The sequence below is a fragment of the Vulpes vulpes genome, chromosome 12, assembly GCF_048418805.1.
Source record: "Vulpes vulpes isolate BD-2025 chromosome 12, VulVul3, whole genome shotgun sequence".
Taxonomy (NCBI): Eukaryota; Metazoa; Chordata; class Mammalia; order Carnivora; family Canidae; genus Vulpes; species Vulpes vulpes.
The window spans coordinates 125,296,228-125,322,482 of NC_132791.1; the positions used below are offsets into that span (position 1 = coordinate 125,296,228).

At 37.4% G+C, this 26,255-nt stretch overlaps 1 protein-coding gene across 1 annotated transcript in view; it reads left to right on the top strand.

Annotated features, from left to right (window-relative positions):
• The first annotated feature begins 2,084 nt into the window (after positions 1 to 2,084).
• The window catches only part of C12H11orf65 (chromosome 12 C11orf65 homolog), a 55,593-nt gene continuing 31,422 nt past the window's right edge, over positions 2,085 to 26,255 (top strand). Inside the window, exons 1-2 of the mRNA XM_026006720.2 lie at positions 2,085 to 2,166; positions 12,255 to 12,347. Coding sequence (XP_025862505.1) covers positions 2,086 to 2,166; positions 12,255 to 12,347 — 174 coding nt within the window. The 5' untranslated portion in view covers position 2,085. The remainder of the gene's footprint in view (positions 2,167 to 12,254; positions 12,348 to 26,255) is intronic.

Genomic DNA, 26,255 nt, shown 5'->3' on the forward strand with positions numbered 1-26,255 from the left:
TCTCATATTAAGTTCTTGTCTTTTTATTGATATTTCCATTTTGTACATCATTTCTTAAACTTCTCCACACCTTACTTTAATTTTCTGAGCATCTGTAAGACAGTTGTTTTAAGGTATTTGTCTAGTAAATCTGCTGTCAGGTCATTTTCAGGGTCAGTTTCTTTCTTTTTTTAAAGATTTTATTTATTTACTTATGAGAGAAAGAGAGAGAGGCAGAGACACAGGCAGAGGGAGAAGCAGGCTCCATGCAGGGAGCTCGATGCGGGACTTGATCCCGGGATTCCCAGATCATGCCCTGGGCTGAAGGCAGGGGCCAAACCATTGAACCACCTGGGATCCCCTCGGGGTCAGTTTCTGTTGATTTATATTTTTCCTTTGAATGAGCCATCATTTTGTGTTTCTTATTATGACTTATGATTTTTTTTGTTTAAAACTGGACATTTGGATGTGATAATGCAGGAACTCTGGGAATCAGGTTCTTTCCTTCCCCAGAGTTTACTGTTTTTTTGTTTTGTTTCATATTGTTTTGAATTTTTGTAGGCTGTTTCTACAGTTTACAAGGATCAGTCAAGGATCAGCCTGAACTGTAAACTTAAGATCTCAGTTTTTTGAGCTTGTGCCCTTCCCTGGAAATGACTGTTCACTTTCTAATTTCCTCCATATGTATAGTTGTTTTTGAATGTCCTGGTTTTGAATGTCTGGTTCCCAAAAGGGGAGATGACAATAATTTAGAGAGAAAGAAAAATGCTTTAAATTCCCTGGAGGTTACCAGATGGGAAGGGCTTACGACAATGGTGGAGGGTGGAGGTGCAACACCAACAACTGCCCTCCTGTTTGTCTGCAACTCTGGGATCAGAAGCAGCAACTGACAATCTGAATGCAGATCTTCTATGTTTCGGGGACAGAGCCTTTTTCTCCACTCCTGCTCCCGCAAGCAGTGGTCAGGTTGTTCCAGGAACATATACACAGCTGCGTGCTGTGGGGCTCAGAGTGGATAAATACTACCTGGCTAAGAGCCAAAATTGACCACAGTTAACCACAATTTTACTTCCCCTGGGAGTTGCCTTCAATAGACTTTATTTAGGGTTCCAAAAGAGTTACATTAGATTCTGGCAGTGCAGTTGTTTAGGTGGGGAGACAGATTACTGGTGCTTCCTAGTCTGCTTTATTCCCAGAATCCTTTCTGTCTATTGCAATTTTTTAAAGGGCTCATAAACTTTAAGGACTTTCTGACTTCCCTTACTTATTTCTTCACTGTATTAATAAAAATTATGGATGGAACTAGTGTTTTTGTTTTCTGTACTTCTTAATAGTCAGGCTTCATCACTTTCTCTGACAATTTAATGCATGATTTATTAACTTGTCAGCACATTTATGAGTTTATGAAGTAAGAAAAATTCTATAATCCTCTCTAATTCTAGCTTGGGAGCCTGGTTAATTTTGTGGATGAAACTCTCATTGCACATGTTGGTTAAGAAAATCTTATTTGGGGGTGCCTGGGTGGCTCAGTTGGTTAAGCATCTGCATCCAGCTCGGGATCCTGGGGTCCTGGGTTTGAGCCCCACATTGGGCTCTCTGCTTAGCAGGGAGTCGCTTCTCCCTCTCCCTCTTCCTGCCACTCTACCTGCTTGTGCACACTCTCTCTTTAAATAAAATCTCAAAAGAGAGAGAGAGAGTGAGAGAGAGAGAGAGAGAGAGAGATATCTTATTAGAAGTTATTGAATGTAAACATGAAAAATCTTGGATTTTCAAGAGAAACTGACATAGGTTTAATACTGGCTTAGTCAATCACTATTTGAACTTAGGCCTAGAAGTGGTCGTTCATCTCTAACACAAGCATATTGGTAAAGTCCTCTATGCAAGATTGTTGTTTAAATAAGAGGAAAAAAAAACAAATTGGAACATATAAAGCAATCAATAGTAGGTAATGATTTTTATTAAAATTATTTTGATACCAAATCTCATCCAAATTATTTCCTTTATTTTAACTTTCTGTTTAGTTTTTTCTTGAGTTCTAGTGAGTTGCATAATGGAGTTTATAAAGAAATTTTAAATATACCCCTTTGCTTATTTTAAGATTTTCAAATGCCTTTGGAAGAGGAATCAGAATTTACAAATATGGACAAAGCTGCCAGAGTCATTCAAAATGCCTGGAAATGTTTCCTTGTGAGTTTCTTTCTTTTTTATTTATTTTTTGATAATTATTGCAATATGATTTTATATATCATAAGGTCCATCTGTTGAAAATGTACAATTCAGTAGTTTTTAGTATATTTACAGATCTGTGTACCACCCTTTGCTTTAAAAGAACAAATTTTTTAGAAGTTCAAAAAAGTTAACATTAATTAATTATCTCATTAGCCTCACAAATCCTTACTGAGCTCCTGATCAGGGCCAGGCACTTTGATAATGCCTGCTTGTGCACACTCTCTCTTTAAATAAAAGTATCACTAATAGGGTTATCAATTAAAGTATCACTAATAGGGTTATTTGGTTTTCACCTCTAAAACTTTATTTCATTCTTATTTTTTTTAAAGATTTTATTTATTTATTTATTCATGAGATACACAGAGAGAGAGGCAGAGGCAGAGGGAGAAGCAGGCTCCATGCAGGAAGCCTGATGCAGGACTTGATCCTGGGACTCTGGGATCATACCCTGAGACAAAGGCAGATGCTCAATTGCTGAGCCACCCAGGCATCCCTAAAACTTTATTTCTTGTCTCAGGAATCAGGTTTCTGATAAGGTGTTAGGGATACATTCACTATTTATTGAGTACCTATTCTTGAAGACAAGGTTTAATAATAAAGTATATATAAGTTGATGTACTTATTTATCATGTATAGGGCTGGTCTCATTGGTGTAAAGAATAATCCAAGTTGATTTACCTGGTTGGATGAGAGCCAGTAGCTAAAATGACTCCGTTTCCTCTGTGATAGCAGCAACACTGTGTTTGATAATTTTGTGTGAAGTGATATGGTTCTGTTTCTAGCACACAGGAATACCTTTGCATTGGTTAATCAAGTCTTGCAAAATAGATTCCATTATTTGTTTCTTTTGCCTCTTTCAAAGCCATAAAACGCATAACTATTGATTTCCAACACTAAAATAATATTTTTTTATTTTTTTAAGATTTTATTTATTTATTCATGAGAGACACACACACACACACACACAAAGAGAGAGAGAGAGGCAGAGACATAGGCAGAGGGAGAAGCAGGCTCCATGCAGGGAGCCTGATGCAGAACTCAATCCCGGGACTCCAGGATCAAGCCCTGGGCTGAAGGCAGGCGTTAAACCACTGAGCCACCCAGGGATCACAATAATTTTCTTTTAAAATCTATTCCTTTGATGGTTTCTGAGAGCCTACTTGTTTAAGATTTTCTGTCATTTGTAACTTCCTTTTCCCATATCCAAATCCAATGAGCCACATTACTTTGTATACCTTTTATGTTTCTAGCACTGCGTCAGTCTTGTTACAAAACCTCCTTGCCCTTAGGGAGTTTCAGTAGAAAAGCCCTGTATGTAAACAGACTAAGTGTGTGTGTTTGTGTATTTTAACAAGATGGTAAACTGAGCACACATTTCACTTTTTGTACCTACAGGACCCTATTGCAATGACAATATACAGAAAGTTAACCCATACCAGAGAGAAGGGAGTTCATGAGCAGATTAATTTTATCGCATTTTGGAAAACCAAAAATAGATAGTAGCATTCCATTGGACAGAATTGCATAAAATACTTGCCTAGACACATTTCAGAGAGGCTCCACGAAGAGAGCTGGTTTGCCATTGAAACCCTAGAAAGGATATCAGTTCAGAGTTAGCGATTTAAAACAGATGGAAGAAGAATGACTGTAGGCAAGGGGATTAATTGTAGTGGAGTGGAGTGGAGTGTAGCTGTGCCAGTTGTCTGTGTCATCACTTCAAGCCACAAAGCTGCAGGTACATGGATATTTACTATTGATCAAATATTTTGCTGGTAGATGGATATTTACTATTAGAAAAAAAAAATTCCCAATGGCTTATCTCTTTCTTAAAAACTTAAATGAACGATTTAGGAAAGCTAATTCTATTATAGATAGAGCACTCCATATCTCTTAATCTTTGTATTTGACTAAATAGTATTTGATTAATTACATATTTGATTGATGGCTACCTAACCACATTGCCTTAAGACAGTCTGTTGATTTTCCTGTTCCACCCACAAAGCTCCCAGAGCATTTTCCCATTCATTTGTGAGAACAATGGGAAAATAAGAGATTTAGAAGAAAACCCAGGATACTCAGGTTAGTTTTCTAGAAAAATTAACATAGACCTTTATTCTTAAGTATTAATGTACCACCAAGGATCAACTGATATTTAAGGAAAAGCAATGATATAAAAAGAAAGAAAGAGAATGAGAAAATAAAAACATGAAAGAAATAAAAATGATCATCAATTTAGATAAGATCAGTACGTTGAATGGCTCTACGTGGGCTATATTTGGAGATAAAATGGTACCCCCTGAAACAGAAGGTATGACTGCACAGTTTGATTTAAAAAGTGGTTAGAAACTGAAAAGAAACTAACCATGAAAGCCATGGTTCAGATATAAGGATAATTAAAATAGTTCTGAGATTCAAAGAGAATACATTTGATCTTAAGTCCAGAAGTATTCTGCTTCAGATGGCTTAGAGAATGACTAAATATAGATGACCTCTAAATACTTGGCCCTATAAATGAAAATCTACATAGACTAATGTAAATGAAGATATTTTCTCACATTTGAATATTTTGGATCAAAATAATACATATATTTCTTTAAGTAAAATAATATAGAAGAACTTACCAATAAAAGCACTTCATTTACCCCCTCTTACTCTTCTCTACCCTCATATCCTAAAGGCAACCACTTTTGTTTTTTGTTTTAGAACTTCTAGGGCAGTCCTGGTGGCTTAGTGGTTTAGCGCCGCCTTCAGCCCAGGGTGTGATCCTGGAGACCCCAGATTGAGTCCCATGTCTGGCTCCCTGCATGGAGCCTGCTTATCCCTCTGCCTGTGTCTCTGCCTCTCTTTCTCTCTATCTGTCTCTCATGAATAAATAAATAAATAAAATCTTTTATAAAATAGAACTTCTAGTAGTTATTTCTATGTTTCTGCATAATATGCTTGCATAATTATCTTTTATTTACTAACTTTAGAAGTGACCTGTTGACTTTCTGTGAAGATGATTGACAGCTTATCTTGTTTATCTCCCCTCCAGTATCATATGTGATTATTTTTTAGTTCCTCTATTTGTTACCTTATTTCTTTTTTTTTTTTTTTTGTTACCTTATTTCTTTGAAGAATATTTAAACCTTTGTTTCTTGTTCCATTATGTTACATAAGATTATGTGACTCCTTATTATATATGATGAAGATATAAATATCCCTACCCCCCTTTTCTTTTTTACCTATCCTCCCAATGTTCAAACAGTCAAATCTCACTACATCTACTATTACACTGCCAACATTTACTTGGAGGAGTCTCTCATATATCCTGAACACAAGTCCTTTACTGAATATATGTACTGCAAATATTTTCTTGAGGTCTCATTGCATTCTTTTTTTTTTTTTTTTTTAAGATTTTATTCATTTATTCATGAGAGACACACAGAGAGAGGCAGAGACATACGTGGAGGGAGAAGCAGACTCCCTACAGGAAACCTGACACAGAACTGGATCCCAAGACCCTGAGATCATGACCTGAGCCAAAGGCAGATGCTCAACCACTAAGCCACCCAGGCACCCCCCCCCCACCCCCGCCTCATTGCATTCTTAAAAGTGGTTTATGATAATGAGAAGTCTTTAATTTTTTTAAGTCAAATTTATCACTTATTCTTTATGGTTAGTGATTTCTGTATCCTGTTTAAGAAATGTTTGCCTAGGGGCACTTGGGTGGGTCGTTGGCCTTGTGAGATCAAGCCCCGCCTCAGGCTCCCTTACTCACAGTGGATTCTGCTTGAGATTCTCTCTCCCCCTTCCTTTGCCCCTCCACTCTACATAATGTCTCTTTCTCTAAAATAAATAAATAAATCTTAAAAAAAATATGTGTTTACCTAAAGAAGTGATAATATCAAAATGGCAACATAGGTCATTCTCAACCTCAGTTGCCCTATGAGAAGACCAACTAGCAACTATCCATAGAAAGTATTCTTGTGAAAATCCCTGAGCCCAGGACCACAGACACCAGGAAGACCCATTAGAAGGATAAGAGAAGGGGTTTCACTTAGATCACACCGACTGACATAGGCAGCCCTGAGTGGACCCCACTGAGACTGTCCCGGTGGGGAAAGAGATCCCAAGGGGGACACCCAACTTACCTAGCACTGTATTACATGTATTACATGTCAGATATATTGAAATAAATCTAGGGGAAATGTTTATCTAACCCAAAGCCAGAGGTATTTTCCTTACGTTTTTTTCTAAAAGAACTTTAATTGCCTTAGTTGTAGATTGTCCATCTCAGATTAATGTTTGTGTATGATGAGAGGTATGGACAAAGTTCATTTTTCTCTTTATGGATAACCAAATGATTAAGTAACCTTTTACTGAAAGTACCGTCCTTTCCATAGTAAATTGCAGGAGTACCTTTGTTTAAATCATGTAATCATACATGTGAAGTGTTTCTATAGTCTCTGTTCAATTGCACTGGTTTATTTGTCTTTTTCTGGTTCAATACCACACTGTCTCAGTAACTGAAGCTTTATCAGAAGTATGGGTATATGGCACTACAGTTCTCCAACTTACATGTTCTTCATGATTATCATAGCTATTCTAGGGCTTTTGCATTTCTATGTAAATAGTAGAATCATTTCATTAATATTTGCAAAAACTATTGTGGAGATTTTAATTGGGATTGAATTGAATTAATATACCAATCTGGGGGTGAACTGACATTTCACTACACTGAGTTTTCTGAACATGGTGCATATCTTTATTTATTAGATCTTTTAAATTTTTTCTTTACAATGTCTTATAGTTTGCAGTATAGAAGTCTTAAACATCTTTCATTTAACTTCTGGGTATTTGACATTTTTGCTGCTACTGTAAGTGGTATTTTTAAATTTTATTTCCTAAATTTTCATTTCTAGTTTATAGAAATATAGTTTATCTGCCAAGCTAATATGCTCTTATTATGTTTTTTAAAAGATTTTATTTATTTATTCATGAGAGACACAGAGAGAAAGAGGGGCAGAGTCACAGGCAGAGGGAGAAGCAGGCTCCTCGCTGGGAACCCGATGTGGGACTTGATCCCCGGTCTCCAGGGTCACGCCCTGGGCTGAAGGTGGCGTTAAACCACTGAGCCACCTGGGCTGCCCACACTTATTATTTCTAATTGCTTTTTTATGTATTCCTTTGGATTTTCCACTCACATATATCATCTTTGAATGATGACTTTTATTTTTTCTTTACCAAATTTATATCTTTTATTTCTTTATTGCACTGATTAGACCTGCCAGCACAATACTGAATAGAGGCAGTAATTATGGACATTCTTGTTCTTTTGTTGAACACAGAAGGCATGTAATATTCCATCATAAACTGTTACCTGTAGTTTTCTTGTAAAAACTTACCATCACCTCAGGGAATTTAACTTTGTTCCCAGTTTGCTTTTTATTCTTGTTATGAAAACTCTGAGTGTTGAATTTTATCCAGTGCTTTTGCTGCATTTACTATATGATCGTATGATCTGTCTTCCTCATGTCTTATTTGGTGAATTGCATCTGTTGATATTCAAATGTTAAACCAACCTTGCATTCCTGGAATAAACTCCACATCCCCTTCATGTATTATTATCCTAATGATATATCCTGGATTTGATCTGCTAAAGTTTATTGATGCAAATAAACAAACCTTTTAGAATTTATTTTTTTAAAAAAGACAGAGAGTGTGTTTCATTCAAGCCAAGTTAGAATAACTGCCTAGGATACACATCCTTCACAAAGAAGAGTGCTTTTTTTAAAAAAAAAAAAAATATTTATTTATTCATGAGAGACAGAGAGAGAGAGAGAGAGAGGCAGAGACACAGGCAGAGGGACAAGCAGGCTCCATGCAGGGAGCCCGATGTGGGACTCGATCCCAGGTCTCCAGGATCAGGCCCTGGGCTGAAGGCAGTACTAAACCACTGAGCCACCTGGACTACCCGAAGAGTGCTTTTTTAAGGATATGTTTGGTGTGGAGTTATATACATTTTGTACACCAAGAGTTACAAATTATTAAACAAGGAACATTTTAGAAAGTTGCAGATCTTATCTCAAGTTTCTAGTATATGCAGGACTGTATGACTTTAATCTTATAGGAACCATGGAAATTTCTTCCTTTTTCTTTGTGTTCAGAATGCTCTTTTCTGGGTATTTTCTTTAGTGAAGCAGATATACAATGTGTGCTCAGGGCAGAAATAGCATCCATGCTTTGAAGTTTGGCCTAGTCATTTTCACCTTGGTAAATGTGAAAGACTTTAAAGTATAGTCTCCCTGGGAGCCCAGGAACAGGACCCACAGACATTAAAATTTGAAAATTGCCTATATCAACTTTCATTTAGGGTTTTTGCATATTTGCTCATGAACGTAATTTTACTTTTTTGTCATATCCTTGCCAGATCTTGATATTAAGAATATGCTGGCCTCATAAAGGGAGTTGGGACGTATTCCTTCTGTTATATTATCTGGGAGATTTTGTGTAATTAGTGCTATTTCTTCTATAAATATTTGGGAGAATATATTAGTAAAACATTGTGTGCTAGGAGTTTTCTTTATGAAAGGTTTCTAATCAGAGATTCCATTTCTCTAATGATACAAGACTGTTCAAAATCTGTATTTCTTCTTGTACCCATTTTGATGTTACTTCTCACGGTATCTGTCCATTTTGTTAAATTGTCAAATTTATTTGTCTAAAGTTGTTTGCAATCTCCTCTCTCTATGTGTGTAAGGTCTGTGGTGGTATTGCTCATATGTGTTTTCTCTCCATTTTTCTATGTCTGTCTTAATCTTAAAACAACAACAACAAACTCTGGTTTTTGACTTTGTTGGTTTTCTCTATTTTAACTCTACATTTCATTAACTGCTGATCTTATTGTGTTTTCCTTCATCTTTTGAGGGGGTTTGATTTGTTGCTCTGTTTCACACTTCTTGGGATGGAATAGATCTTAGATTTTACACATTTATTCTTTCTTAATAATATATGTATTTAAAGTTATTAAGTTCTTCCTGAGCATTCCCTTAGCTGCATCCCACAGGTTTTGATATGTCATGTATTTATTACCTTTCAATTTAAAATATTTTACAACTTCCATTGTGATTTTTTTTTTGACCCATGACTGATTGATTGGTGGATGGATGGGTGGATTTTTAAAGATTTTATTTTTAAGTAATCTCTCTACCCAACATGGAGCTTGAACACACAACCCCAAGATCAAGAGTTGCCTGCTCTACCGACTGAGCCAGCCAGGTGCCCTGACCCATGAGTAATTTAGAAGTACGTTGCTTAATTACCAAAAATTTAGGAGTTTTCTAGTTACCTTTCTGTTACTCATTTCTGGTTCAATTTCACTGAAGCCAGTTATTTACACAATTTTAATAACTTGAAATTAAAAAAAATAATTACTTGAAATTTGTTGAAACTTGCCTAGCCTAGAGAAAGTCTATTTTTGTAAATGATCCAGGTGAACTTGAGAAAAAAAATTTATTCTGACATCATTTCGGTCAAACTAGTTAATCATGTTGTTCAAATCTTTGGTAGCTGTCTTAATCCATTTGGGCTGCTATGATAAACTACAACAGACTGAGTAGATTATAAACAATAGAAATACATTTCTTACAATTCTGGAGTCTAGAAAGTCTAAAATTTTGGCACCACAGATTTCGTGTCTGGTAAGGACCCACTTTCTAATTCATAGGTGAACAATTGTCTTCTTGCTATGTCCTCATGTGGTGGGAGGGGTGAGGGATCTCTCTGAGGCCTCTTTACCTTTCTTTCTTTCTTTCTTTCTTTCTTTCTTTCTTTCTTTCTTTCTTTCTTTCTTTCTTCTTTCTTTCTTTTTAGAGAGAGGAAGGGAGGGGCAGAGAGAGAATCTTAGACCAGACTCCACACTGAGTCTCAGGATCTCATGACCCTGAGATCATGACCTGAGCCAAAATCAGGAGTTGGATACTTAACTGAGGCACCCAGATGCCCCTGAAATGATCATATGGTTTTTATCTTCTCTCTTGTTGATGTGATGTGTCATGTTAATTGATTTGTGAATGTTGAATCACTTTTGCAACCCAGGAATAAATCCCACTTGATCATTGTGTTAAATTCGTTATTAGACTCAGTTTGCTAATATTTTGTTGAGGATATTTGCATCTGTGTTCATCAGAGATACTGGCCTGTAGTTCTCTTTTTCAGTGGTGTCTTTATCTGGTTTTGATATTAAGGTAATGCTGGCCTCATAGAATGAATTTGGAAGTTTTATCTTTTTTGAATAGTTTAGGAAGAGTCAATGTTAGCTCTTCTTTAAATGTTGGTAGAATTTGCCTGTGAAGCCATCTGGCCCTGGACTTTTTGTTTGTAAGGAATTTTTTGATTGCTGATTCAATTTCTTTCATGGTTATCAGTCTGTTCATATTTTTTGTCTCTTCTTGTTTAGTTTTGGGAGGATATATGTCTCTAGGAATTCCTCCATTTCTTCTGGGTTGTCCAATTTGTTGGGATATAATTTTCATAATATTTTCTTATAATTCTTTGTATTTTTGTGGTATTGGTTGCTATTTCTCTTTCATTTTTTTAAAAAAAGATTGATTTATTGATTTATTGATTTGAGAGAGAAAGTGAGCATGAGCGGGAGTGGGGGGACAGAAGGAGAAGCAGAGTCCCCATTGAGCAGAGAGCCTAACACAGGGCACAATCCCAGGACCCTGAGATTGTGACCTGAACCAAAAGCAGAGGCTAAACCAACTGAGTGATCCAGGTGCCCCTCCTCTTTCATTTCTGATTTTATTTGAATCTTCTCTCTCTCTCTCTGTTTTTTTTTTTCTTTTCTTTTTTTCATGAGTCTGGCTGAAGGTTTATCAACTTTATTGATCTTTCCAAAGAATCAACTCCTAATTCAATTTTTCTGTTTTATTGGATGTTTTTATCAAAATTTAAAACTTTTTATTTGCATATTAGAAAATTGTGCATTCCAATAATTAACATCATTTGAACCCCCCTCCCCCCAAAAAATGGCATTTTACAGCCTGTAGGACTGGTCCATGTTGGACCAGATTTTACTGTCATCCTACCCAACTTCTTCCTTCACCAATGTACAAGTTCTTTTTCTTCCCTGCCAGCCAGATGGGCAGATGGGAATGGCAGGTGCCTTCACTGTCAGTAGTTCTGTTTTGATGTGGGCTGCACCATTTCCACAGACAATTGCAGTGGGGCTTCACATTATCCTATTGATGCTGTGGATTATTTCAGTTTGATTTGATTTGATTTGATTTGATTTGATTTGATGTAAGCATACTGGGGCAGAAAGTTTACCAAGAGTTACTAAGTGATTTTGGGGGGTAGGTTATGAGGAGAGTGATAACAAAGAACTAGTTTTCTGAGATATAAGAACTGTTTGGAGTTGTCTGACTAAATATTGTACTAACATGAATAGTAGTAGGTAAGGTTTGTAAATCAACAGAATTACCTCAGGAACAAGGTTTCTGTAATGATAATAAAATAGTAATTATTCAGTACTTTCTTGTGCCGGAAGTTGTTCTAAGTGCTTTATGAATATTAACTCAATTCCTAACCATAGCTGTATGAGATACCCACTGTCCTTCCAGTTGTTCAGATAAGAAACTGGAGAAGCTAAGCAGCTTGTCTAGGGTCACATGTTTAGTGGATACTAACAGTTGAACCCAGATAATACTATGCCATGCTCCATGTTCTTAACCAGTAGGCTGTTTTGTCTTTCTCCTGGTTTACTCTGGAGTACACAGAAGTGACTCAACCAGCATTCTGGGTATTTTATTTATAGTAGCTAATGATGTAGTTCTAAAGTTAAGGGTAGTACTCTTTGTGAAAATAAAACTTATATTGCCTTGCTTGGTATTGCTTGTCAAAGTAACCCAAGTGCATAATATTTCTAAAATCTAGTTTGCATACCTAAAGTTTTTTATGTTTTTTTTTTTTACTCATTTTGCCCTAGTCAGGCAAAAAGCTAAAATTAGAGATAGAAAATCCAGTTTTGACCATAGACTCTTATGTGCTTGAACCTTTAGAATGTTGCTGTATTCCAACACTATAAAAGATTGATTGGTATCAGAAGACAAGGCGAGCCACGTCAGATAGTGAAATATATTGATCCTAAAGAGGTGAGCATATTATTTATTCATACAGCATCTGGTTTTTCCCTTAAAGACATGTGACTGCTTTATAAATGTGCTTGTGTGTGTTTCTTTTAAAAAATTGTCTTATTAAGGTATTACCCACAGGTAGAAAAGTTCATAAAACATAAATGTGTAGCTCAGTGAATCATCACAAATTATCCCCTGTGTAACCATCGCCCAGATCAGAGTCTCATACTTCAGACCATTGCTTTCTGGTGCTCTGCACATCACTGCAACTCCCTCCTTCCATGAGGCAACTACTATTTTGAATTGAAGCTTTTTTTTTTTTTTTAGTCTTCTCTGTTTTCAACCGTGTGTAAATAGAATCCTATGGTGCACTTTTGTATTTGTTCATTCAACATCATTAGTATGGCTGAATTTTATTCATTTTATTAAAAACAATGACAGTTATTTTATTTTATGAATATACTGCTATTTATTCATTCTACCAGTGATTGACATTTATATTTTTTTCCAGTTTGAGTCTGTTACAAAGACTGCTTTGGGGAATATTATTCATCTGTCCTCATGCACACGTGCACAAATTTCTTCTCTAAAGACATGTTGCTGAGCTTTAAATGTGTAAATTGCCCTGGGTAACATAGACAAATTTTCACAATATTCTTCCAATCTATGAGCATGGAATATTTTTCCATCTCCTTGTGTCTTCCTCAATTTCTTTCAGAAGTGTTCTGTAGTTCTTAGGGTATAGATCCTTTACATCTTTGGTTAGATTTATTCCTAGGTATCTTATGCTTTTGGGTGCAATTGTAAATGGGATTAACTCCTTAATTTCTCTTTCTTCAGTTTCATTGTTAGTGTATAGAAATGCCACTGATTTCTGGGCATTGATTTTGTATCCTGCCACACTGCCGAATTGCTGTATAGGTTCTAGCAATCTTGGGGTGGAGTCTTTTGGGATTTCTATGTACAATATCATGTCATCTGCAAAGAGGGAGAGTTTGAATTCTTCTTTGCCAATTTGAATGCCTTTTATTTCTTTTTGTTGCCTGATTGCTGAGGCAAGGACTCCTAGTATTATGTTGAATAGCAGTGGTGAGAGTGTACATCCCTGTTGTGTTCCTGATCTTAGGGGAAAGGTTCCCAGTGTTTCCTCATTGAGAATGATATTTGCTGTGGGCTTTTAATAGATGGCTTTTAAGATGCTGAGGAATGTTCCCTCTATCACTACACTCTGAAGAGTTTTGACCAGGAATGGATGCTGTATTTTGTCAAATGCTTTCTCTGCATCTGTTGAGAGGATCATACGGTTCTTGTTTTTTCTCTTGTTGATGTGATCTATCACCTTGATTGTTTTATGAGTGTTGAACCAACCTTGCATCCCAGGGATAAATACACTTTGATCATGGTGAATAATCTTCTTAATGTACTGTTGGATCCTATTGGCTAGTATCTTGTTGAGAATTTTTGCATCCATGTTCATCAGGGATATTGGTCTATGATTCTCCTTTTTGGTGGGGTCTTTGTCTGGTTTTGGAATTGAGGTGATTCTGGCCTTATAGAATGAGTTTGGAAGTATTCCATCCCTTTCTGTCTTACAGAACAGCTTTAGTGGAATAGGTGTTGTTTCTTTAAATGCTTGATAGAATTCCCCTGGGAAGCCATCTGGCCCTGGATATATATTTGTGTCTTGGAAGGTTTTTGATGACTGCTTCAATTTCCTCCCTGGTTATTGGCCTGTTCAGGTTTTCTATTTCTTCCAGTTCCAGTTTTGGTAATTTGGGGTTTTCCAGAAATGCCTCCGTTTCTTCTAGATTGCCTAATTTGGTGTATAGCTGCTCATAATACGTTTTTAAAATCATTTGTATTTCCTTGGTATTGGTTGTCATCTCTCCTTTTCATTTGTTATTTTATTGAGTCTTTTTTTCTTTTTAATAAGGCTGGTTAGGAGTTTATCTACCTTATTAATTCTTTCAAAGAACCAGCTCCTGGTTTTGTTGATCTGTTCTACAGTTCTTCTTGTCTCTATTTCATTGAGTTCTGCTTGAATCTTTATTAACTCTCTTCTTCTGCTTGGTGTAGGCTTTACTTGCTGTTCTTTCTCCAATTCCTTTAGGCATGAGGTTAGCTTGTGTCTTTGAGTTTTTTCCAATCTTTAGAGGGAGGCTTGTATTGCGATATATTTCCCTCTTAGGACCACTTTTGCTGTATCCCAAAGATTTTTGGACAGTTGTATCTTCATTTTCTATGAATCTTTTTAATTCTTCTTTAATTTCCTGGTTGACCCTTTCATCTTTTAGAAGGATGTTCTTTAACCTCCATGTGTTTGAGTTTCTTCCAAATTTCTTCTTGTGATGGAGTTCTAGTTTCAAAGCATTGTGGTCTGAAAATATGCAGGGGACAGTCTAAATCTTTTGGTATTGATTGAGACCTGATTTGTGACCCAGTACATGGTCTATTCTTGAGAAAGTTCCATGTGCACTTGAAAAAAAATGTGTATTCAGTTGCATTTGGATAGAAAGTTCTGTATATATCTGTGAAATCCATCTGGTCTAGTGTATCATTTAAAGCCCTTGTTTCAAAAAATAAATAAATAAATAAAGCCCTTGTTTCTTTGTTGATGTTGTGCTTAGAAGAGCTGTCATTTGCTGAAAGTGCCATTTTGAAGTCTCCTATTATTACTGTATTATTATCTAAGTATGTCTTTACTTTGGTTATTAATTGATATAATTGGTGGCTCCCACATTAGGGGCATATATATTCATGACTGTTAGGTCCTCTTGTTGGATAGACCCTCTACGTATGATATAGTGTCCCCCTTCATCTCTTACTACAGTCTTTGGGATAAACTTTAATTTATGAGGATTGCTACCCCTGCTTTCTTTTGAGGACCATTTGAATGGTAAATGGTTCTCCAACCTTTTATTTTAAGGCTAGAGGTGTCCTTAGGTCTAAAATGAATCTCTTGTAGACAGCATATAGATGGGTCTTTCTTCTTTATCCAGTCCAATACACTGCATCTTTTGATGGGATCATTTAGCCCATTCACATTCAGATTAACTATTGAAAGATATGAATTTGGTGTCATTGTATTACCTATTCAGTCCCTGTTTTTGTGGATTATTTCTTTGGGCTTCCTCTTTCTTTTACAGGGTCCCCCTTAATATTTCTTGCAGAGCTGGTTTGGTGGTCACATATCCTTTCATAGTTTCTGCCTATTCTGGAAGCTCTTTATCTCTCCTTCTATTCTGAATGACAGCCATGCTGGATAATGTAATCTTGGCTGTATATTTTTCTCATTTAGGACCCTGATTATATCCTGCTAGCCCTTTCTCCCTGCCAGGTTTTTGTGGAGATGTCTGCTATTAATCTGATACTTCTCCCCATAGAAGTTAAGGATCTTTTGTCTCACACTGCTTTAAGAATTTTCTCTTCATCTTTGAAATTTGCGAGTTTCACTATTAAATGTCGATGTATTTAATGGTTTTTATTGATTTTTGGGGGGGTTCTCTCTATCTCTTGGATCTGAGTGCCTGTTTCCTTCAACAGATTTGGGATGTTCTCAGCTATGATTTGTTCAAATATACTTTGCGGTCCTCTCTCTCTCACAGTCTCTTCTGGAATCCCAAGTAGACATATATTCTTCCTTCTCAAACTATCATTTATTTCTTTAAGCTTTTACTTGTGGGCTCTTAATTGTTTTTCTCTTTTTCCTTGGCTTTCTTCTTTATTACTAACTTGTCTTCTGTGTCACTCACTCTCTCTTCCACCTCATTAACCCTTGCAGTTAAAACCTCCAGTTTGGATTGCATCTCATTTAATCTATTTTTAATTTCCCTGATCAGATCTCAATTCTGCAGTAACAGAGTCTCTAGAATCCTTTACGTTTTTTTCCAGACCCACTAGTTGCTTTATAATTGTACTTCTGAATTGAATTTCTGACATCATATTGAAATCCAAATTCTGTAACTCTGTGGCAGAGTGTATTGTTTCTGGTTCTTTATTTCCTTCTAGTCATTTTGTCCAGTGTAGAGTGGCTGTTTGAGTGGGCTGAGTCAAAAATATCAACCACGAGCTAAGTAAAATACACCCTAGATGATTCCAAAGAGGTCAGAGACCAGAAAACAAAAGGAAAAGAGCAGGGGAAAAAAAAACCACTAGAGTGGGAAACAAATTTTAAGACAAAGTAGTAAAAATAAAAAGCCAAAAACAAAGAAGAAGAAAAAAGGGAAAAAAGGTGGGGAGGGGGATGGTGGTGGTGAGGAAGTGGTAGTGGAAAGAGAATGTAGTCTACCTGAGGGGTCCTAGAGGGTGATCCTCTTGGTTCTGAGTGTATTCTGTCCTGTATGTTAGAAGATGCTCAATCCAAATTTATATAAACCAACAATACTAAAAAAATAAATAAATAAACCAACAATACCTATAGAAAGGCCCAACATTGACCACCAAAACATAAATGAGATAAAAGAGGGGGGCAGAATGGGAAGGAAGAGAAAATATAATCTCACAGATTGAACCAGCACAGTATACCACTTGGTTCTAGGTATATGTTGGTCATATTTTAGAATTACTAACTTCCACTATTATAAAACAAAGCAAGGCAGGGAAAAAAAAATGAATACCCATGTCTCATATATCTACCAAAATTAAATTGATTACATTGAAGGGAATCCAGAGTGAAAAATCTAAGACATGTAATTATAGAAAAATGAAAGTCAAAAAGGAAAAAACTTAAAAAATCAAGAGTTGGTAAAATATTGTAGTTAAGGTGGGAAAAGAGAAAAAATATTGGAAATATTTAGACTGATATAAAAACGAGTTGTAATGGAAAAAGAAAAATAAGGACCCTCTAGTTCTGTACACTATTTTCACTCAGTCCTGGAGCTTTCCAGCACAGCTTGTTCAGTAAATTTCCTTTTCACTTGTACTTCCAGCAGTTCTTTTAGGGGTCTGCTGAACTGATTCTCAGGTGTCTATGCCTGGGCAGAGATGCCCCACCCCCTGCCAGGTGCTGGGCTCAGTGTAAGCTGTTTGTCCTGTGAGGCCTTTTTCTCTTTGGCAGCCCTGCCCCTCCCAGGCACAAGGTGAAACAAAGAGGAAAAACAACAATGGTGGCAGCCAGATTTCCAGCTCTGGGGTCAGCTCCCCATGAGTAACTAACCACAGTCTCCCAGTCCATACTGGCCTAGATGCTCCAGGGGGCAGGTGCCAGTGCACTGATCTGCACAGCTTGGGGGGTGCCCAGCAGTAGGAGAGTTCTCACTGTCCTGTGCCTTCCCCACTTCCACCTATCCCAGGGGGGAATGAAAGGTTGCCAGCTTTGTCCATCATGGGAGCCCTGGGATCTGGGGCCCTGTGCCACTTGAACTGCGCTCCTGGGGAACACCTCTCCCAAAGAGAACAGAGTACAGCCACTTCCATCCATTGCTAGCCACTAGGGTAAAGGAAGCTCCAGAACTAACCCACCTGACCAACTGGCTGCTCCCAAATGCCCCGAGGGTTGTGGTGCTCCAGCGCTTTACTGATATCGGACCTCAGTTTTCAGTGAGCTTTGCCCCGGGTGCCCCTCCTCTATAGTGACTCTGGGAGTCTTGAGGCTTCACTGTCTCTCCTGTGATTCTTCCTGATTTCCCTGCCAAACACTTATCCATCAGGGAAAACTCCAGTGTGGATTTTTAAAGCCCCTGCTTCTCCAGGGCTGGGCTTTCCTGCCCCAGAGGCTTTTGCCATTCTGCTTTAGCCCTGCTAGTCACAATTTTCCTCCCCCACTTTATTCTTTTTTTATTTTCACCTTCCTAGCTTGTTAGAAGAGAAAACTTCTCTCTCTGTAGCTTTCCAGGTATTCTCTCTTCAAATCTCACATAGAATTTGTAGGTGTTCAGGATGTTTTGAAAGTTATCTACGTAAGTTGGTGAGGATAGATGAGTTGAGGACACCTACACTTCTGCCATCTTCGATTCTTTTGGATTTTCTGCATGAACAAGCATGCCATCATCAAATAATGAGTTTTATAGTTTTCCTTTCCAAATATACATTTTATTTCTTTTTCTTACACCTATGCATTAACTAGGGCCCTCAGTAAATTGATGAATAGAAGTGATGACCACTCTCATTCCTGATTTCAAAGCGAAAAAACCTCAATAATCAATCATTAAGGTGTGCTATAGATGTTTGTGTAGAAAACTTTTATTAGAAAAGCTAAAACAAGGTTTTCCCCCAATCCAAAAAACATGGATGTTAAGTTTTATGACACTTTTCTGATCTTATTGAGATATCGTTATTTTCCTTGAATGTTAAACTACTTAACATTTCTATATATACACACTTTGGTTGAAATGTCTTCTGCTTTTATAATATCAATGAACTGGGGCACCTGGGTGGTTCAGTTGGTCAAGCATCTTCATTCAGCTCAGTCATGATCCCACAGTTCTGGTATCGAGCCCCCACATCAGGCTCCATGCTCAGTGGGGAGTCTGATTCTCCCTCTGCCCCTCACTCCTGTTCTCTCTCTCTCTCTCTCTCTCTCTCTCTCTCTCATTTCTCTCTCAAATAAATAAATAAAATATTTGAGAAAAAATAAATATCACTAAACTTAGTTTGCCAATACTTTGCTTAAATTTTTGCACCTACATTCAGGCAGACCATGTAATTTGCTTTCTCATATTGTGTCTGTCAGATTTTGGTATCCCATTTAGCTGGCATAGTATAACAAGTTGAGAAATGTTCCTTCTCATGTTGTGTGTTATTTATTCCATAAATGTTTGGAAGGATTTATCAGTGAAACCTTCTGTGCCAGAAGTTTACTTGGTGGAAAGATTCTTTTTTTAAGATTTTATTTATTTTAGAGAGTTAGAGGAGGACAGAAGGAGAGGGAGAGAGAATCTCAAGCAGAGTCCGCACTGAGTGCAGAGCCCAATGCAGGGCCTGACCTCAGGACCCTGAAATCATGAGCTGAGCAGAAATCACTAGTCAGACACTTAACTACTAAGCCATCCAGGTGCCCCTTTTTGGAAAGATTCTAAATTACAAATTCAGTTTATAGTTATAGGTCTATTCATATCTTGTATTTATTTTTGTGCTATGTTTGATACGTTGTATTTTTCTAGGAAGTTGTCCATTTCACTTAAATTTCCAGGTTTATCTACAAAAATTATAATATTCTCTAATAATCTTTCTAATGTCTTAGAATCTATAATAATTTCTCCTTATTTTCTTCCTAATATTGATTTCTTCCTTAATTAATTTTTTATTAGAGTATAATTAATATACACTTATTTATTTTCAAATGTGCAACTTATTGATTCAACAATTCTATAAATTACTCAGTGCTCATCAAGATAAGTGTAGTCACCATACTCTATCACTGCAGTCATTATTGACTATATTCTCTATATTCTAGTTTTTGTCTCTGTGACTTATTTATTTTTAAAACTGGAAGTTGTACTCCTTAATCCCCTTCATCTATTTCACCCATTCCCCCCACCCATTTCTCCTCTGGAAACTAGCAGTTGGTTCTCAGTATATAAGAGTCTAGTTTTGGGATCCCTGGGTGGTGCAGTGGTTTGGCGCCTGCCTTTGGCCCAGGAAGCGATCCTGGAGACCCGGGATCGAGTCCCACATTGGGCTCCCAGTGCATGGAGCCTGCTTCTCCCTCTGCCTGTGTCTCTGCTTCTCTCTCTCTCTCTCTCTCTCTCTCTCTCTCTGACTATCATAAATAAATAAAAATTAAAAAAAAAATAAGAGTCTAGTTTTGAGGGCAGCCTGGGTGGCTCAGCGGTTTAGTGCCACCTTCAGCCCAGGGCCTGATCCTGGAGCCCCGGGATTGAGTCCCACGTCAGGCTCCCTGCCTGGAGCCTGTTTCTCCTTCTGCCTGTGTCTCTGCCTCTCTCTCTCTCTCTCTCTCTCTCTCTCTCTCTCTCTGTGTGTGTGTGTGTGTGTCTCATGAATGAATGAACGAATGAATGAATGAATGAATATAAATAAAATCTCTTAAAAAAAAGTTTAGTTTTGAGAGAACAGGAAGATGGTAGTGGAGTAGGAGGACCCTAGGTTTGCCTCCCACAAATACAGGTAGTTGACTAGCAAATCATCCTAAATACCCCTAGAAATCAACCTAAAGACAAACAATTTCCACAACTAAAGAAAGAGAAGAAGCCATATCAAAGAAGGTAGGAAGTGCAGAGACATTGTTTATTTTTTTTAAGATTTTATTTATTTATTCATGAGAGACACACACACACAAACAGAGAGAGAGAGAGAGAGAGAGAGAGGCAGAGACACAGGCAGAGGGAGAAGCAGGCTCCATGCAGGGAGCCTGATGTGGGACTCGATCCCGGGTCCCCAGGATCACACCCTGGACCGAAAGTGGCACTAAACTGCTGAGCCACCCAGGCTGCCCAAGACATCATTTAAAAGGAGAAATAGATCATGGGTATTGTGGAGAGAGATATGGTCATGGAGAAGGGCCAACGATAGGAGCATGCAGGGGAATACACAAGGGGAAGGTTTCCCCAAAGCCATTGGCTTGGAAAATGAGAGACTGAATTTTGTGAGTTCTTATAACCAGAAGGGCTTAAAGTCTGGAGTTTTAAAGGTCAGTGGGCTTGGCTGGAATGGAGCCTGACGGGCACTGCCCTACTCCTGGAAAGAAGGCAGGCAACCAACCCAGGAGCAGACAACTTGGAAACAGCAGTCTTAAGAACACCTAGAGCACACAAGGTGATTAGTTTTTCTTCTCAGAATGTGTCCCTGAGAGACATCATTCACAGAGACACCTGTCTGGAAACAAAGGAGCTTGCCAGCACCATTTCCCTCCCCTGCCACTCAGCATAAACACAGAGCCAACTGTGGAAAGTAGCACCACACTGATACTGGCTGCCTTACATACACCAACTCCTACCCCGCCCTGTGCTCTGGTGGATCTGCGTTTCTCACTCCCAGTATGGTGGACCCCTCCCCAAGAACACCAGCACAAAGTCCTGCTTGGACCGTGTCTTCCTACTAGAGAGTTTTGCAGGGCTTCAGTTCTGGTGGAGGTGGTGACAGGTCTCATTTCACAAGCAGACCAGAGCTCACCTAGTTAACATTCACTACATTCAGGACAGGGACCAAACACTGCCCATTGGAAACAAGGAGATCCTCTGTGGATAACTGGCCTGAAGGATGGAGCAGCCAGAACACAACAGCAGAATGCTCACAGCACACACTGGAGATGTTCCCTGAAGTGCCAGACTCCAGACATTATATGATTTCTTCTTCAAAAGGCCATTACTTTCGTGAGAAGGAGACATAACTGGTTTTTCTGACACAGAGAATAAGTCAGAGACTTAGACATAATGCAGATAGAGGAATTTACCCCAAATGAAGGAACAAGATAAGCCACTGCCAGAGATCTAACTGAAACAGATATAAGTAACATGCCTGATGGAGAATTTAAAGAAACAACATTAGGATACTCACTGGGCTTTAGAAAATAATAGAAGACATCAGTTAGACACTTACCACAGAGGTAAAAGAGTTAAAAAATAATCAGCGATGAAGAGTGCAAGACACAAGATTCGAAACACTTGATGAAAAGAACAGCAAGCTGGAAGAAGAGAAGAATGAATTGACCTGGAAGACAAAGTAATGGAAAGCAACAAAGCTGTACAAAAGACAGAAAGGACAGTTGTGCAACATGAGAATAGACTGAGGGAAGTCAATGACTCCAATAAATGTAATAACATTGTATTATAGGAGTCCCAGAGGATGAAGAGAGAGAAAGGGAGCAGAAAATTTATTTGAAGAAATAATAGCTGAAAATTTCCCGAGTATGAAGAAGGAAACAGAGATCCAGATACAGGATGCACAGAGAACCCCCAGCAAAATCAATAAAAGCAGGCCAACACCAAGACATAATTAGTTTGCAAAATATGTTGAAAGGAAAAAAGCCCTTAAAAACAGCAAGAAAAAAGAAATCCTTAACTTTTAAAGAAAAATCTATAAGGCTAGCATGAGATTTTTCAACAGAAATTTGGCAAGCCAAAAAGGAGTGGTATGTTATTTCCAAAGTGCTGACTGAGAAAGATCTAGTCAAGAATATTCTACATCAAGGGTGTCATTCAGAATAGAACTAGAGGTGAAGAATTTTTCAGAGAAACAAAAACCAGTGGAGTTCATGATCACTAAACTAGCCCTGCAAGAAATATTAAAGCAGACTATATGAGTGAAAGGTAGAGACCCAAAGTGACAGTATTAATGCAGGAAACACAAAAGCAGTAAAAATGAATATTTCTGTTAAAAAAATCCGTCAAAGAGTTCCCATAAAAAGGATATAAAGTATATTAACATATACCTAAAGTGTAGGAAGGAGAGGAGAAAAGAATGGGCTCAAATTTATATGACCACCAACTTAATATAGATTGCTATCTGAGGAAGTTATATACAAACCTAATGGTAACCATATATTAAAAACCACTAATAAACATGCAAAGAATATGGAGAAATAAATCCAAATATATCACTGAAGAAGACCAGCTACAGATGAAAGAGAGAAAGACAAGAAAGGATCAGAGATAATCTCCAAAAACAATCACAAAACAAGTAATGAATCGCAATGAATACATATCTATCAATAATTACTCTGACTGTAAATAGACCACATGCTCCAACCAAAAGACACAGGGTGTCAGAATGGATAAAACAACAACAACAACAACAACACCCATCTATATGCTGCATACAAGAAACTCATTTCAAACCTAATAACAAAATTGAAAGTGAGAGGACAAAGAAACTTCTATTGTGCAAAGAGGTGTTGAAAGAAAGATAGAGTAGCAATATTTACATCAGACAAATAGACTTTAAAACAAAGACTGTAACAAGAGGTAAAGAAGGGGACTATATTATAACAAAAGGGATAATGCAACAAGAAGATATAACGATTGTAAATATTTATTCACCTAACATGGGAGAACCCAAATATATGAAACAATAATATAAAGGAACTCATTGATAATAATATAATAATATTAGAGAACTTTAATACCCCATGTACATCAATGAACAAATCATCTAAACAGCAAATCAACAAGGAAACAATGGCTTGTAATGACCAACTGGACCAGATGGACTTAACAGGTATATTCAGAACACTGGATCCTAAAACATCAGAAAACACATTCTTCTCAAGTGGATGTGAAACATTCTCCAGAGTGGATCCCATTTTAAGTCACAAAACAGGCATCAACAAATACAAAAAGATTGAAGTTATGCCACACAATTTTTTTTATCACAGTGCTACAAAACTAGAAGTAAACCACAAGAAAAAAAGTGAAAAGACCACAAATACGTGGAATTTAAACAACATGCTACTAAATCAGGAATGAGTCAATCAGAAAATCAAAGATATGTTGAATCACTAAATTCTACACCTGAAACTAATATTATACGTATGTTAACTAACTGCAGTTGGAATTAAAACTTAAAAAAAGCATATGGGAATAACTGTACGCTTAACTCATTGGAAAAAAAAAAACCCACCCCCACCCTGCTAAACAGCATCTTTGCATCTGTTATCCTTTCTTATGAAACTAGCTATGGATTATCTGTTCTTTCAGTCTTCAAGTCCTTTTCAGAGTTAGTTGCAGAGATGTAGTTGTTCATTGGCTGTGTCCGTGAACTGTGGAAAAATGTAAGTCGTGATTCTCTTACTCCTTTGTACTCCCTCAAATTGCCTATAATTATCAATAGTTTGAGATCTACATATATTCTTTTACTGTGTGTATGTCTAAATGTCTATGTTCTTTTAAAAAATTCTTTCTTCTTTTGAACTGAATACATTTTGTCACATTTTCTCCAGTTACTATTTTTTATTGCTTAAAGGAGAGATTGCAATACATATGTTTAACTTAAGAAAATCATATAGACATTGGTATTTTTATATTCTCTCAGAGAATGCGATTAATCCTTCTACCCTCTTCTGACTTAAACATTCTTGCTGTTGTACTTTTAAATTCTCTGTTGCTGGATCATGCGGTAAGAGAGTTTAGTTTTGTGAGAAGCTGCCAAGCTGTCTTCCAAAGTAAAGTACATGTACCATTTAGCATCCACACAAGCAATGAATGAAAGTTACTCTTCCTCCACATCACTTGCTAGTATTTGATTTGTCAGTAGTATAGATTGCAGCTTTTTTAATGGATGTATAGTAGTATCTTACTGTTTTATATACTGTAGTTTATTTATTTTTGATTTGTATATGTTATTGGTGAGCTGCTTCCACACACTGCACATCAGGATATAGCTGTTTATAGTTTATAAAGTGTTTCCACAAGTATACATATACCATCTCACAATTTTCACAACAGCATAGCACTTTGAGCTTTCACAACCCCCTTTTGAAGCAAAGCTAAAAGGTTCAGAGGGTGATCTGAATATGAGAATGAGGGCTTCTGACCCAATATATTTCTTTCTTTCCTTTTTAAAATTCATGTCTCTTTTTATGATTCCAAAGCAGTATGCATTCATTTTCTGAAAATACTCAGAAGAGCTAAGAAGAATCTAAAAATTACCTGTGTGTTCTCCTTAGTGATAACCCTTTTAAACATTTTGGAGGGATATTTCTTACTATTTAGGGTATTTTTAAATAAAATATGCTTTTATAAAAATAAGATTACCTTAGATAGGCCATAGAGAGTAGGGTGAAGCAGCAAGTTCTTCAAGGGGAGAGTTATTCCCCACTAAAGTCTTCCTTCCCACTGCTGATAAAAGCCAGTTACCAGCCAGGCTTTCTTCTGCATCTTTCCTTCCCTAAAAAATACTTCAAAGATCCATGCAGTGTGGTCATGGTGGGACCCATGAGGCAGACTCAAAAATCTGGATCTTATGATTCAAAATAGAAAAAAAGTTTTTCTAACTGAAACCGCCTAATACTAAAGAGTGAGAAAAAGAGAGGAGGGAGGGAGGGAAAGAAAGAGGAAGAGAGGTGGGGAGAAGGGTGAGGAAAGAGAGAGGGAGGGTGGGAGGTAAGGGTAGATAAGGGGAAGGAGAGAAGGAGAGAGAGATATGGGGGAGGGGGAGAGTGGGAGAGGAAGAGGAAGGGTAGGGAAAAGAGAGTGCATGCTGTCATAGGTATCTCATTGTTTTAATCAGTAATTCTCTAAAGACATGTTGCTGAGCTTTAAATGTGTAAATTGCCTGGGGTAACATAGACAGACTTTCACAATATTAATTCTTCCAATCCATGGGCATGGAATATTTTTCCATCTCTTTGTATCTTCCTCAATTTCTTTCACAAGTGTTCTGTAGTTTTTAGGGTATAGATCCTTTACCTCTTTGGTTAGATTTATTCCTAGGAATCTTATGCTTTTGGGTGCAATTGTAAATGGGATTGACTCCTTGATTTCTCTTTCTTCAGTTTCATTGTTAGTGTATAGAAATGCCACTGATTTCTGGGCATTGGTTTTGTATCCTGATACACTGCTGAATTGCAGTATGGGTTCTAGCAATCTTGGGGTGGAGTCTTTTGGGTCTTCTATGTACAGTATCATGTCATCTGTGAAGAGGGAGAGTTTGACTTCTTCTTTGCCAATTTGAATGCCTTTTATTTCTTTTTGTTGCCTGATTGCTAAGGCTAGGACTTCTAGTACTAAGCTGAATAGCCGTGGTGAGAGTAGACATTCCTGTCGTGTTCCTGATCTTAGGGGAAAGGTTCCCAGTGTTTCCCCATTGAGAATAGTTGCTGTGGGCTTTTCATAGATGGCTTTTAAGATGCTGAGGAATGTTCCCTCTATCCCTACACTCTGAAAAGTTTTGATCAGGAATGGATGCTGTATTTTGTCAAATGCTTTCTCTGCATCTGTTGAGAAGATCATACAGTTCTTGTTTTTTCTCCTGTTGAAATGATCTATCAGGTTCATTGCTTTACGAGACTTGAACCAGCCTTGCATCCCAGGG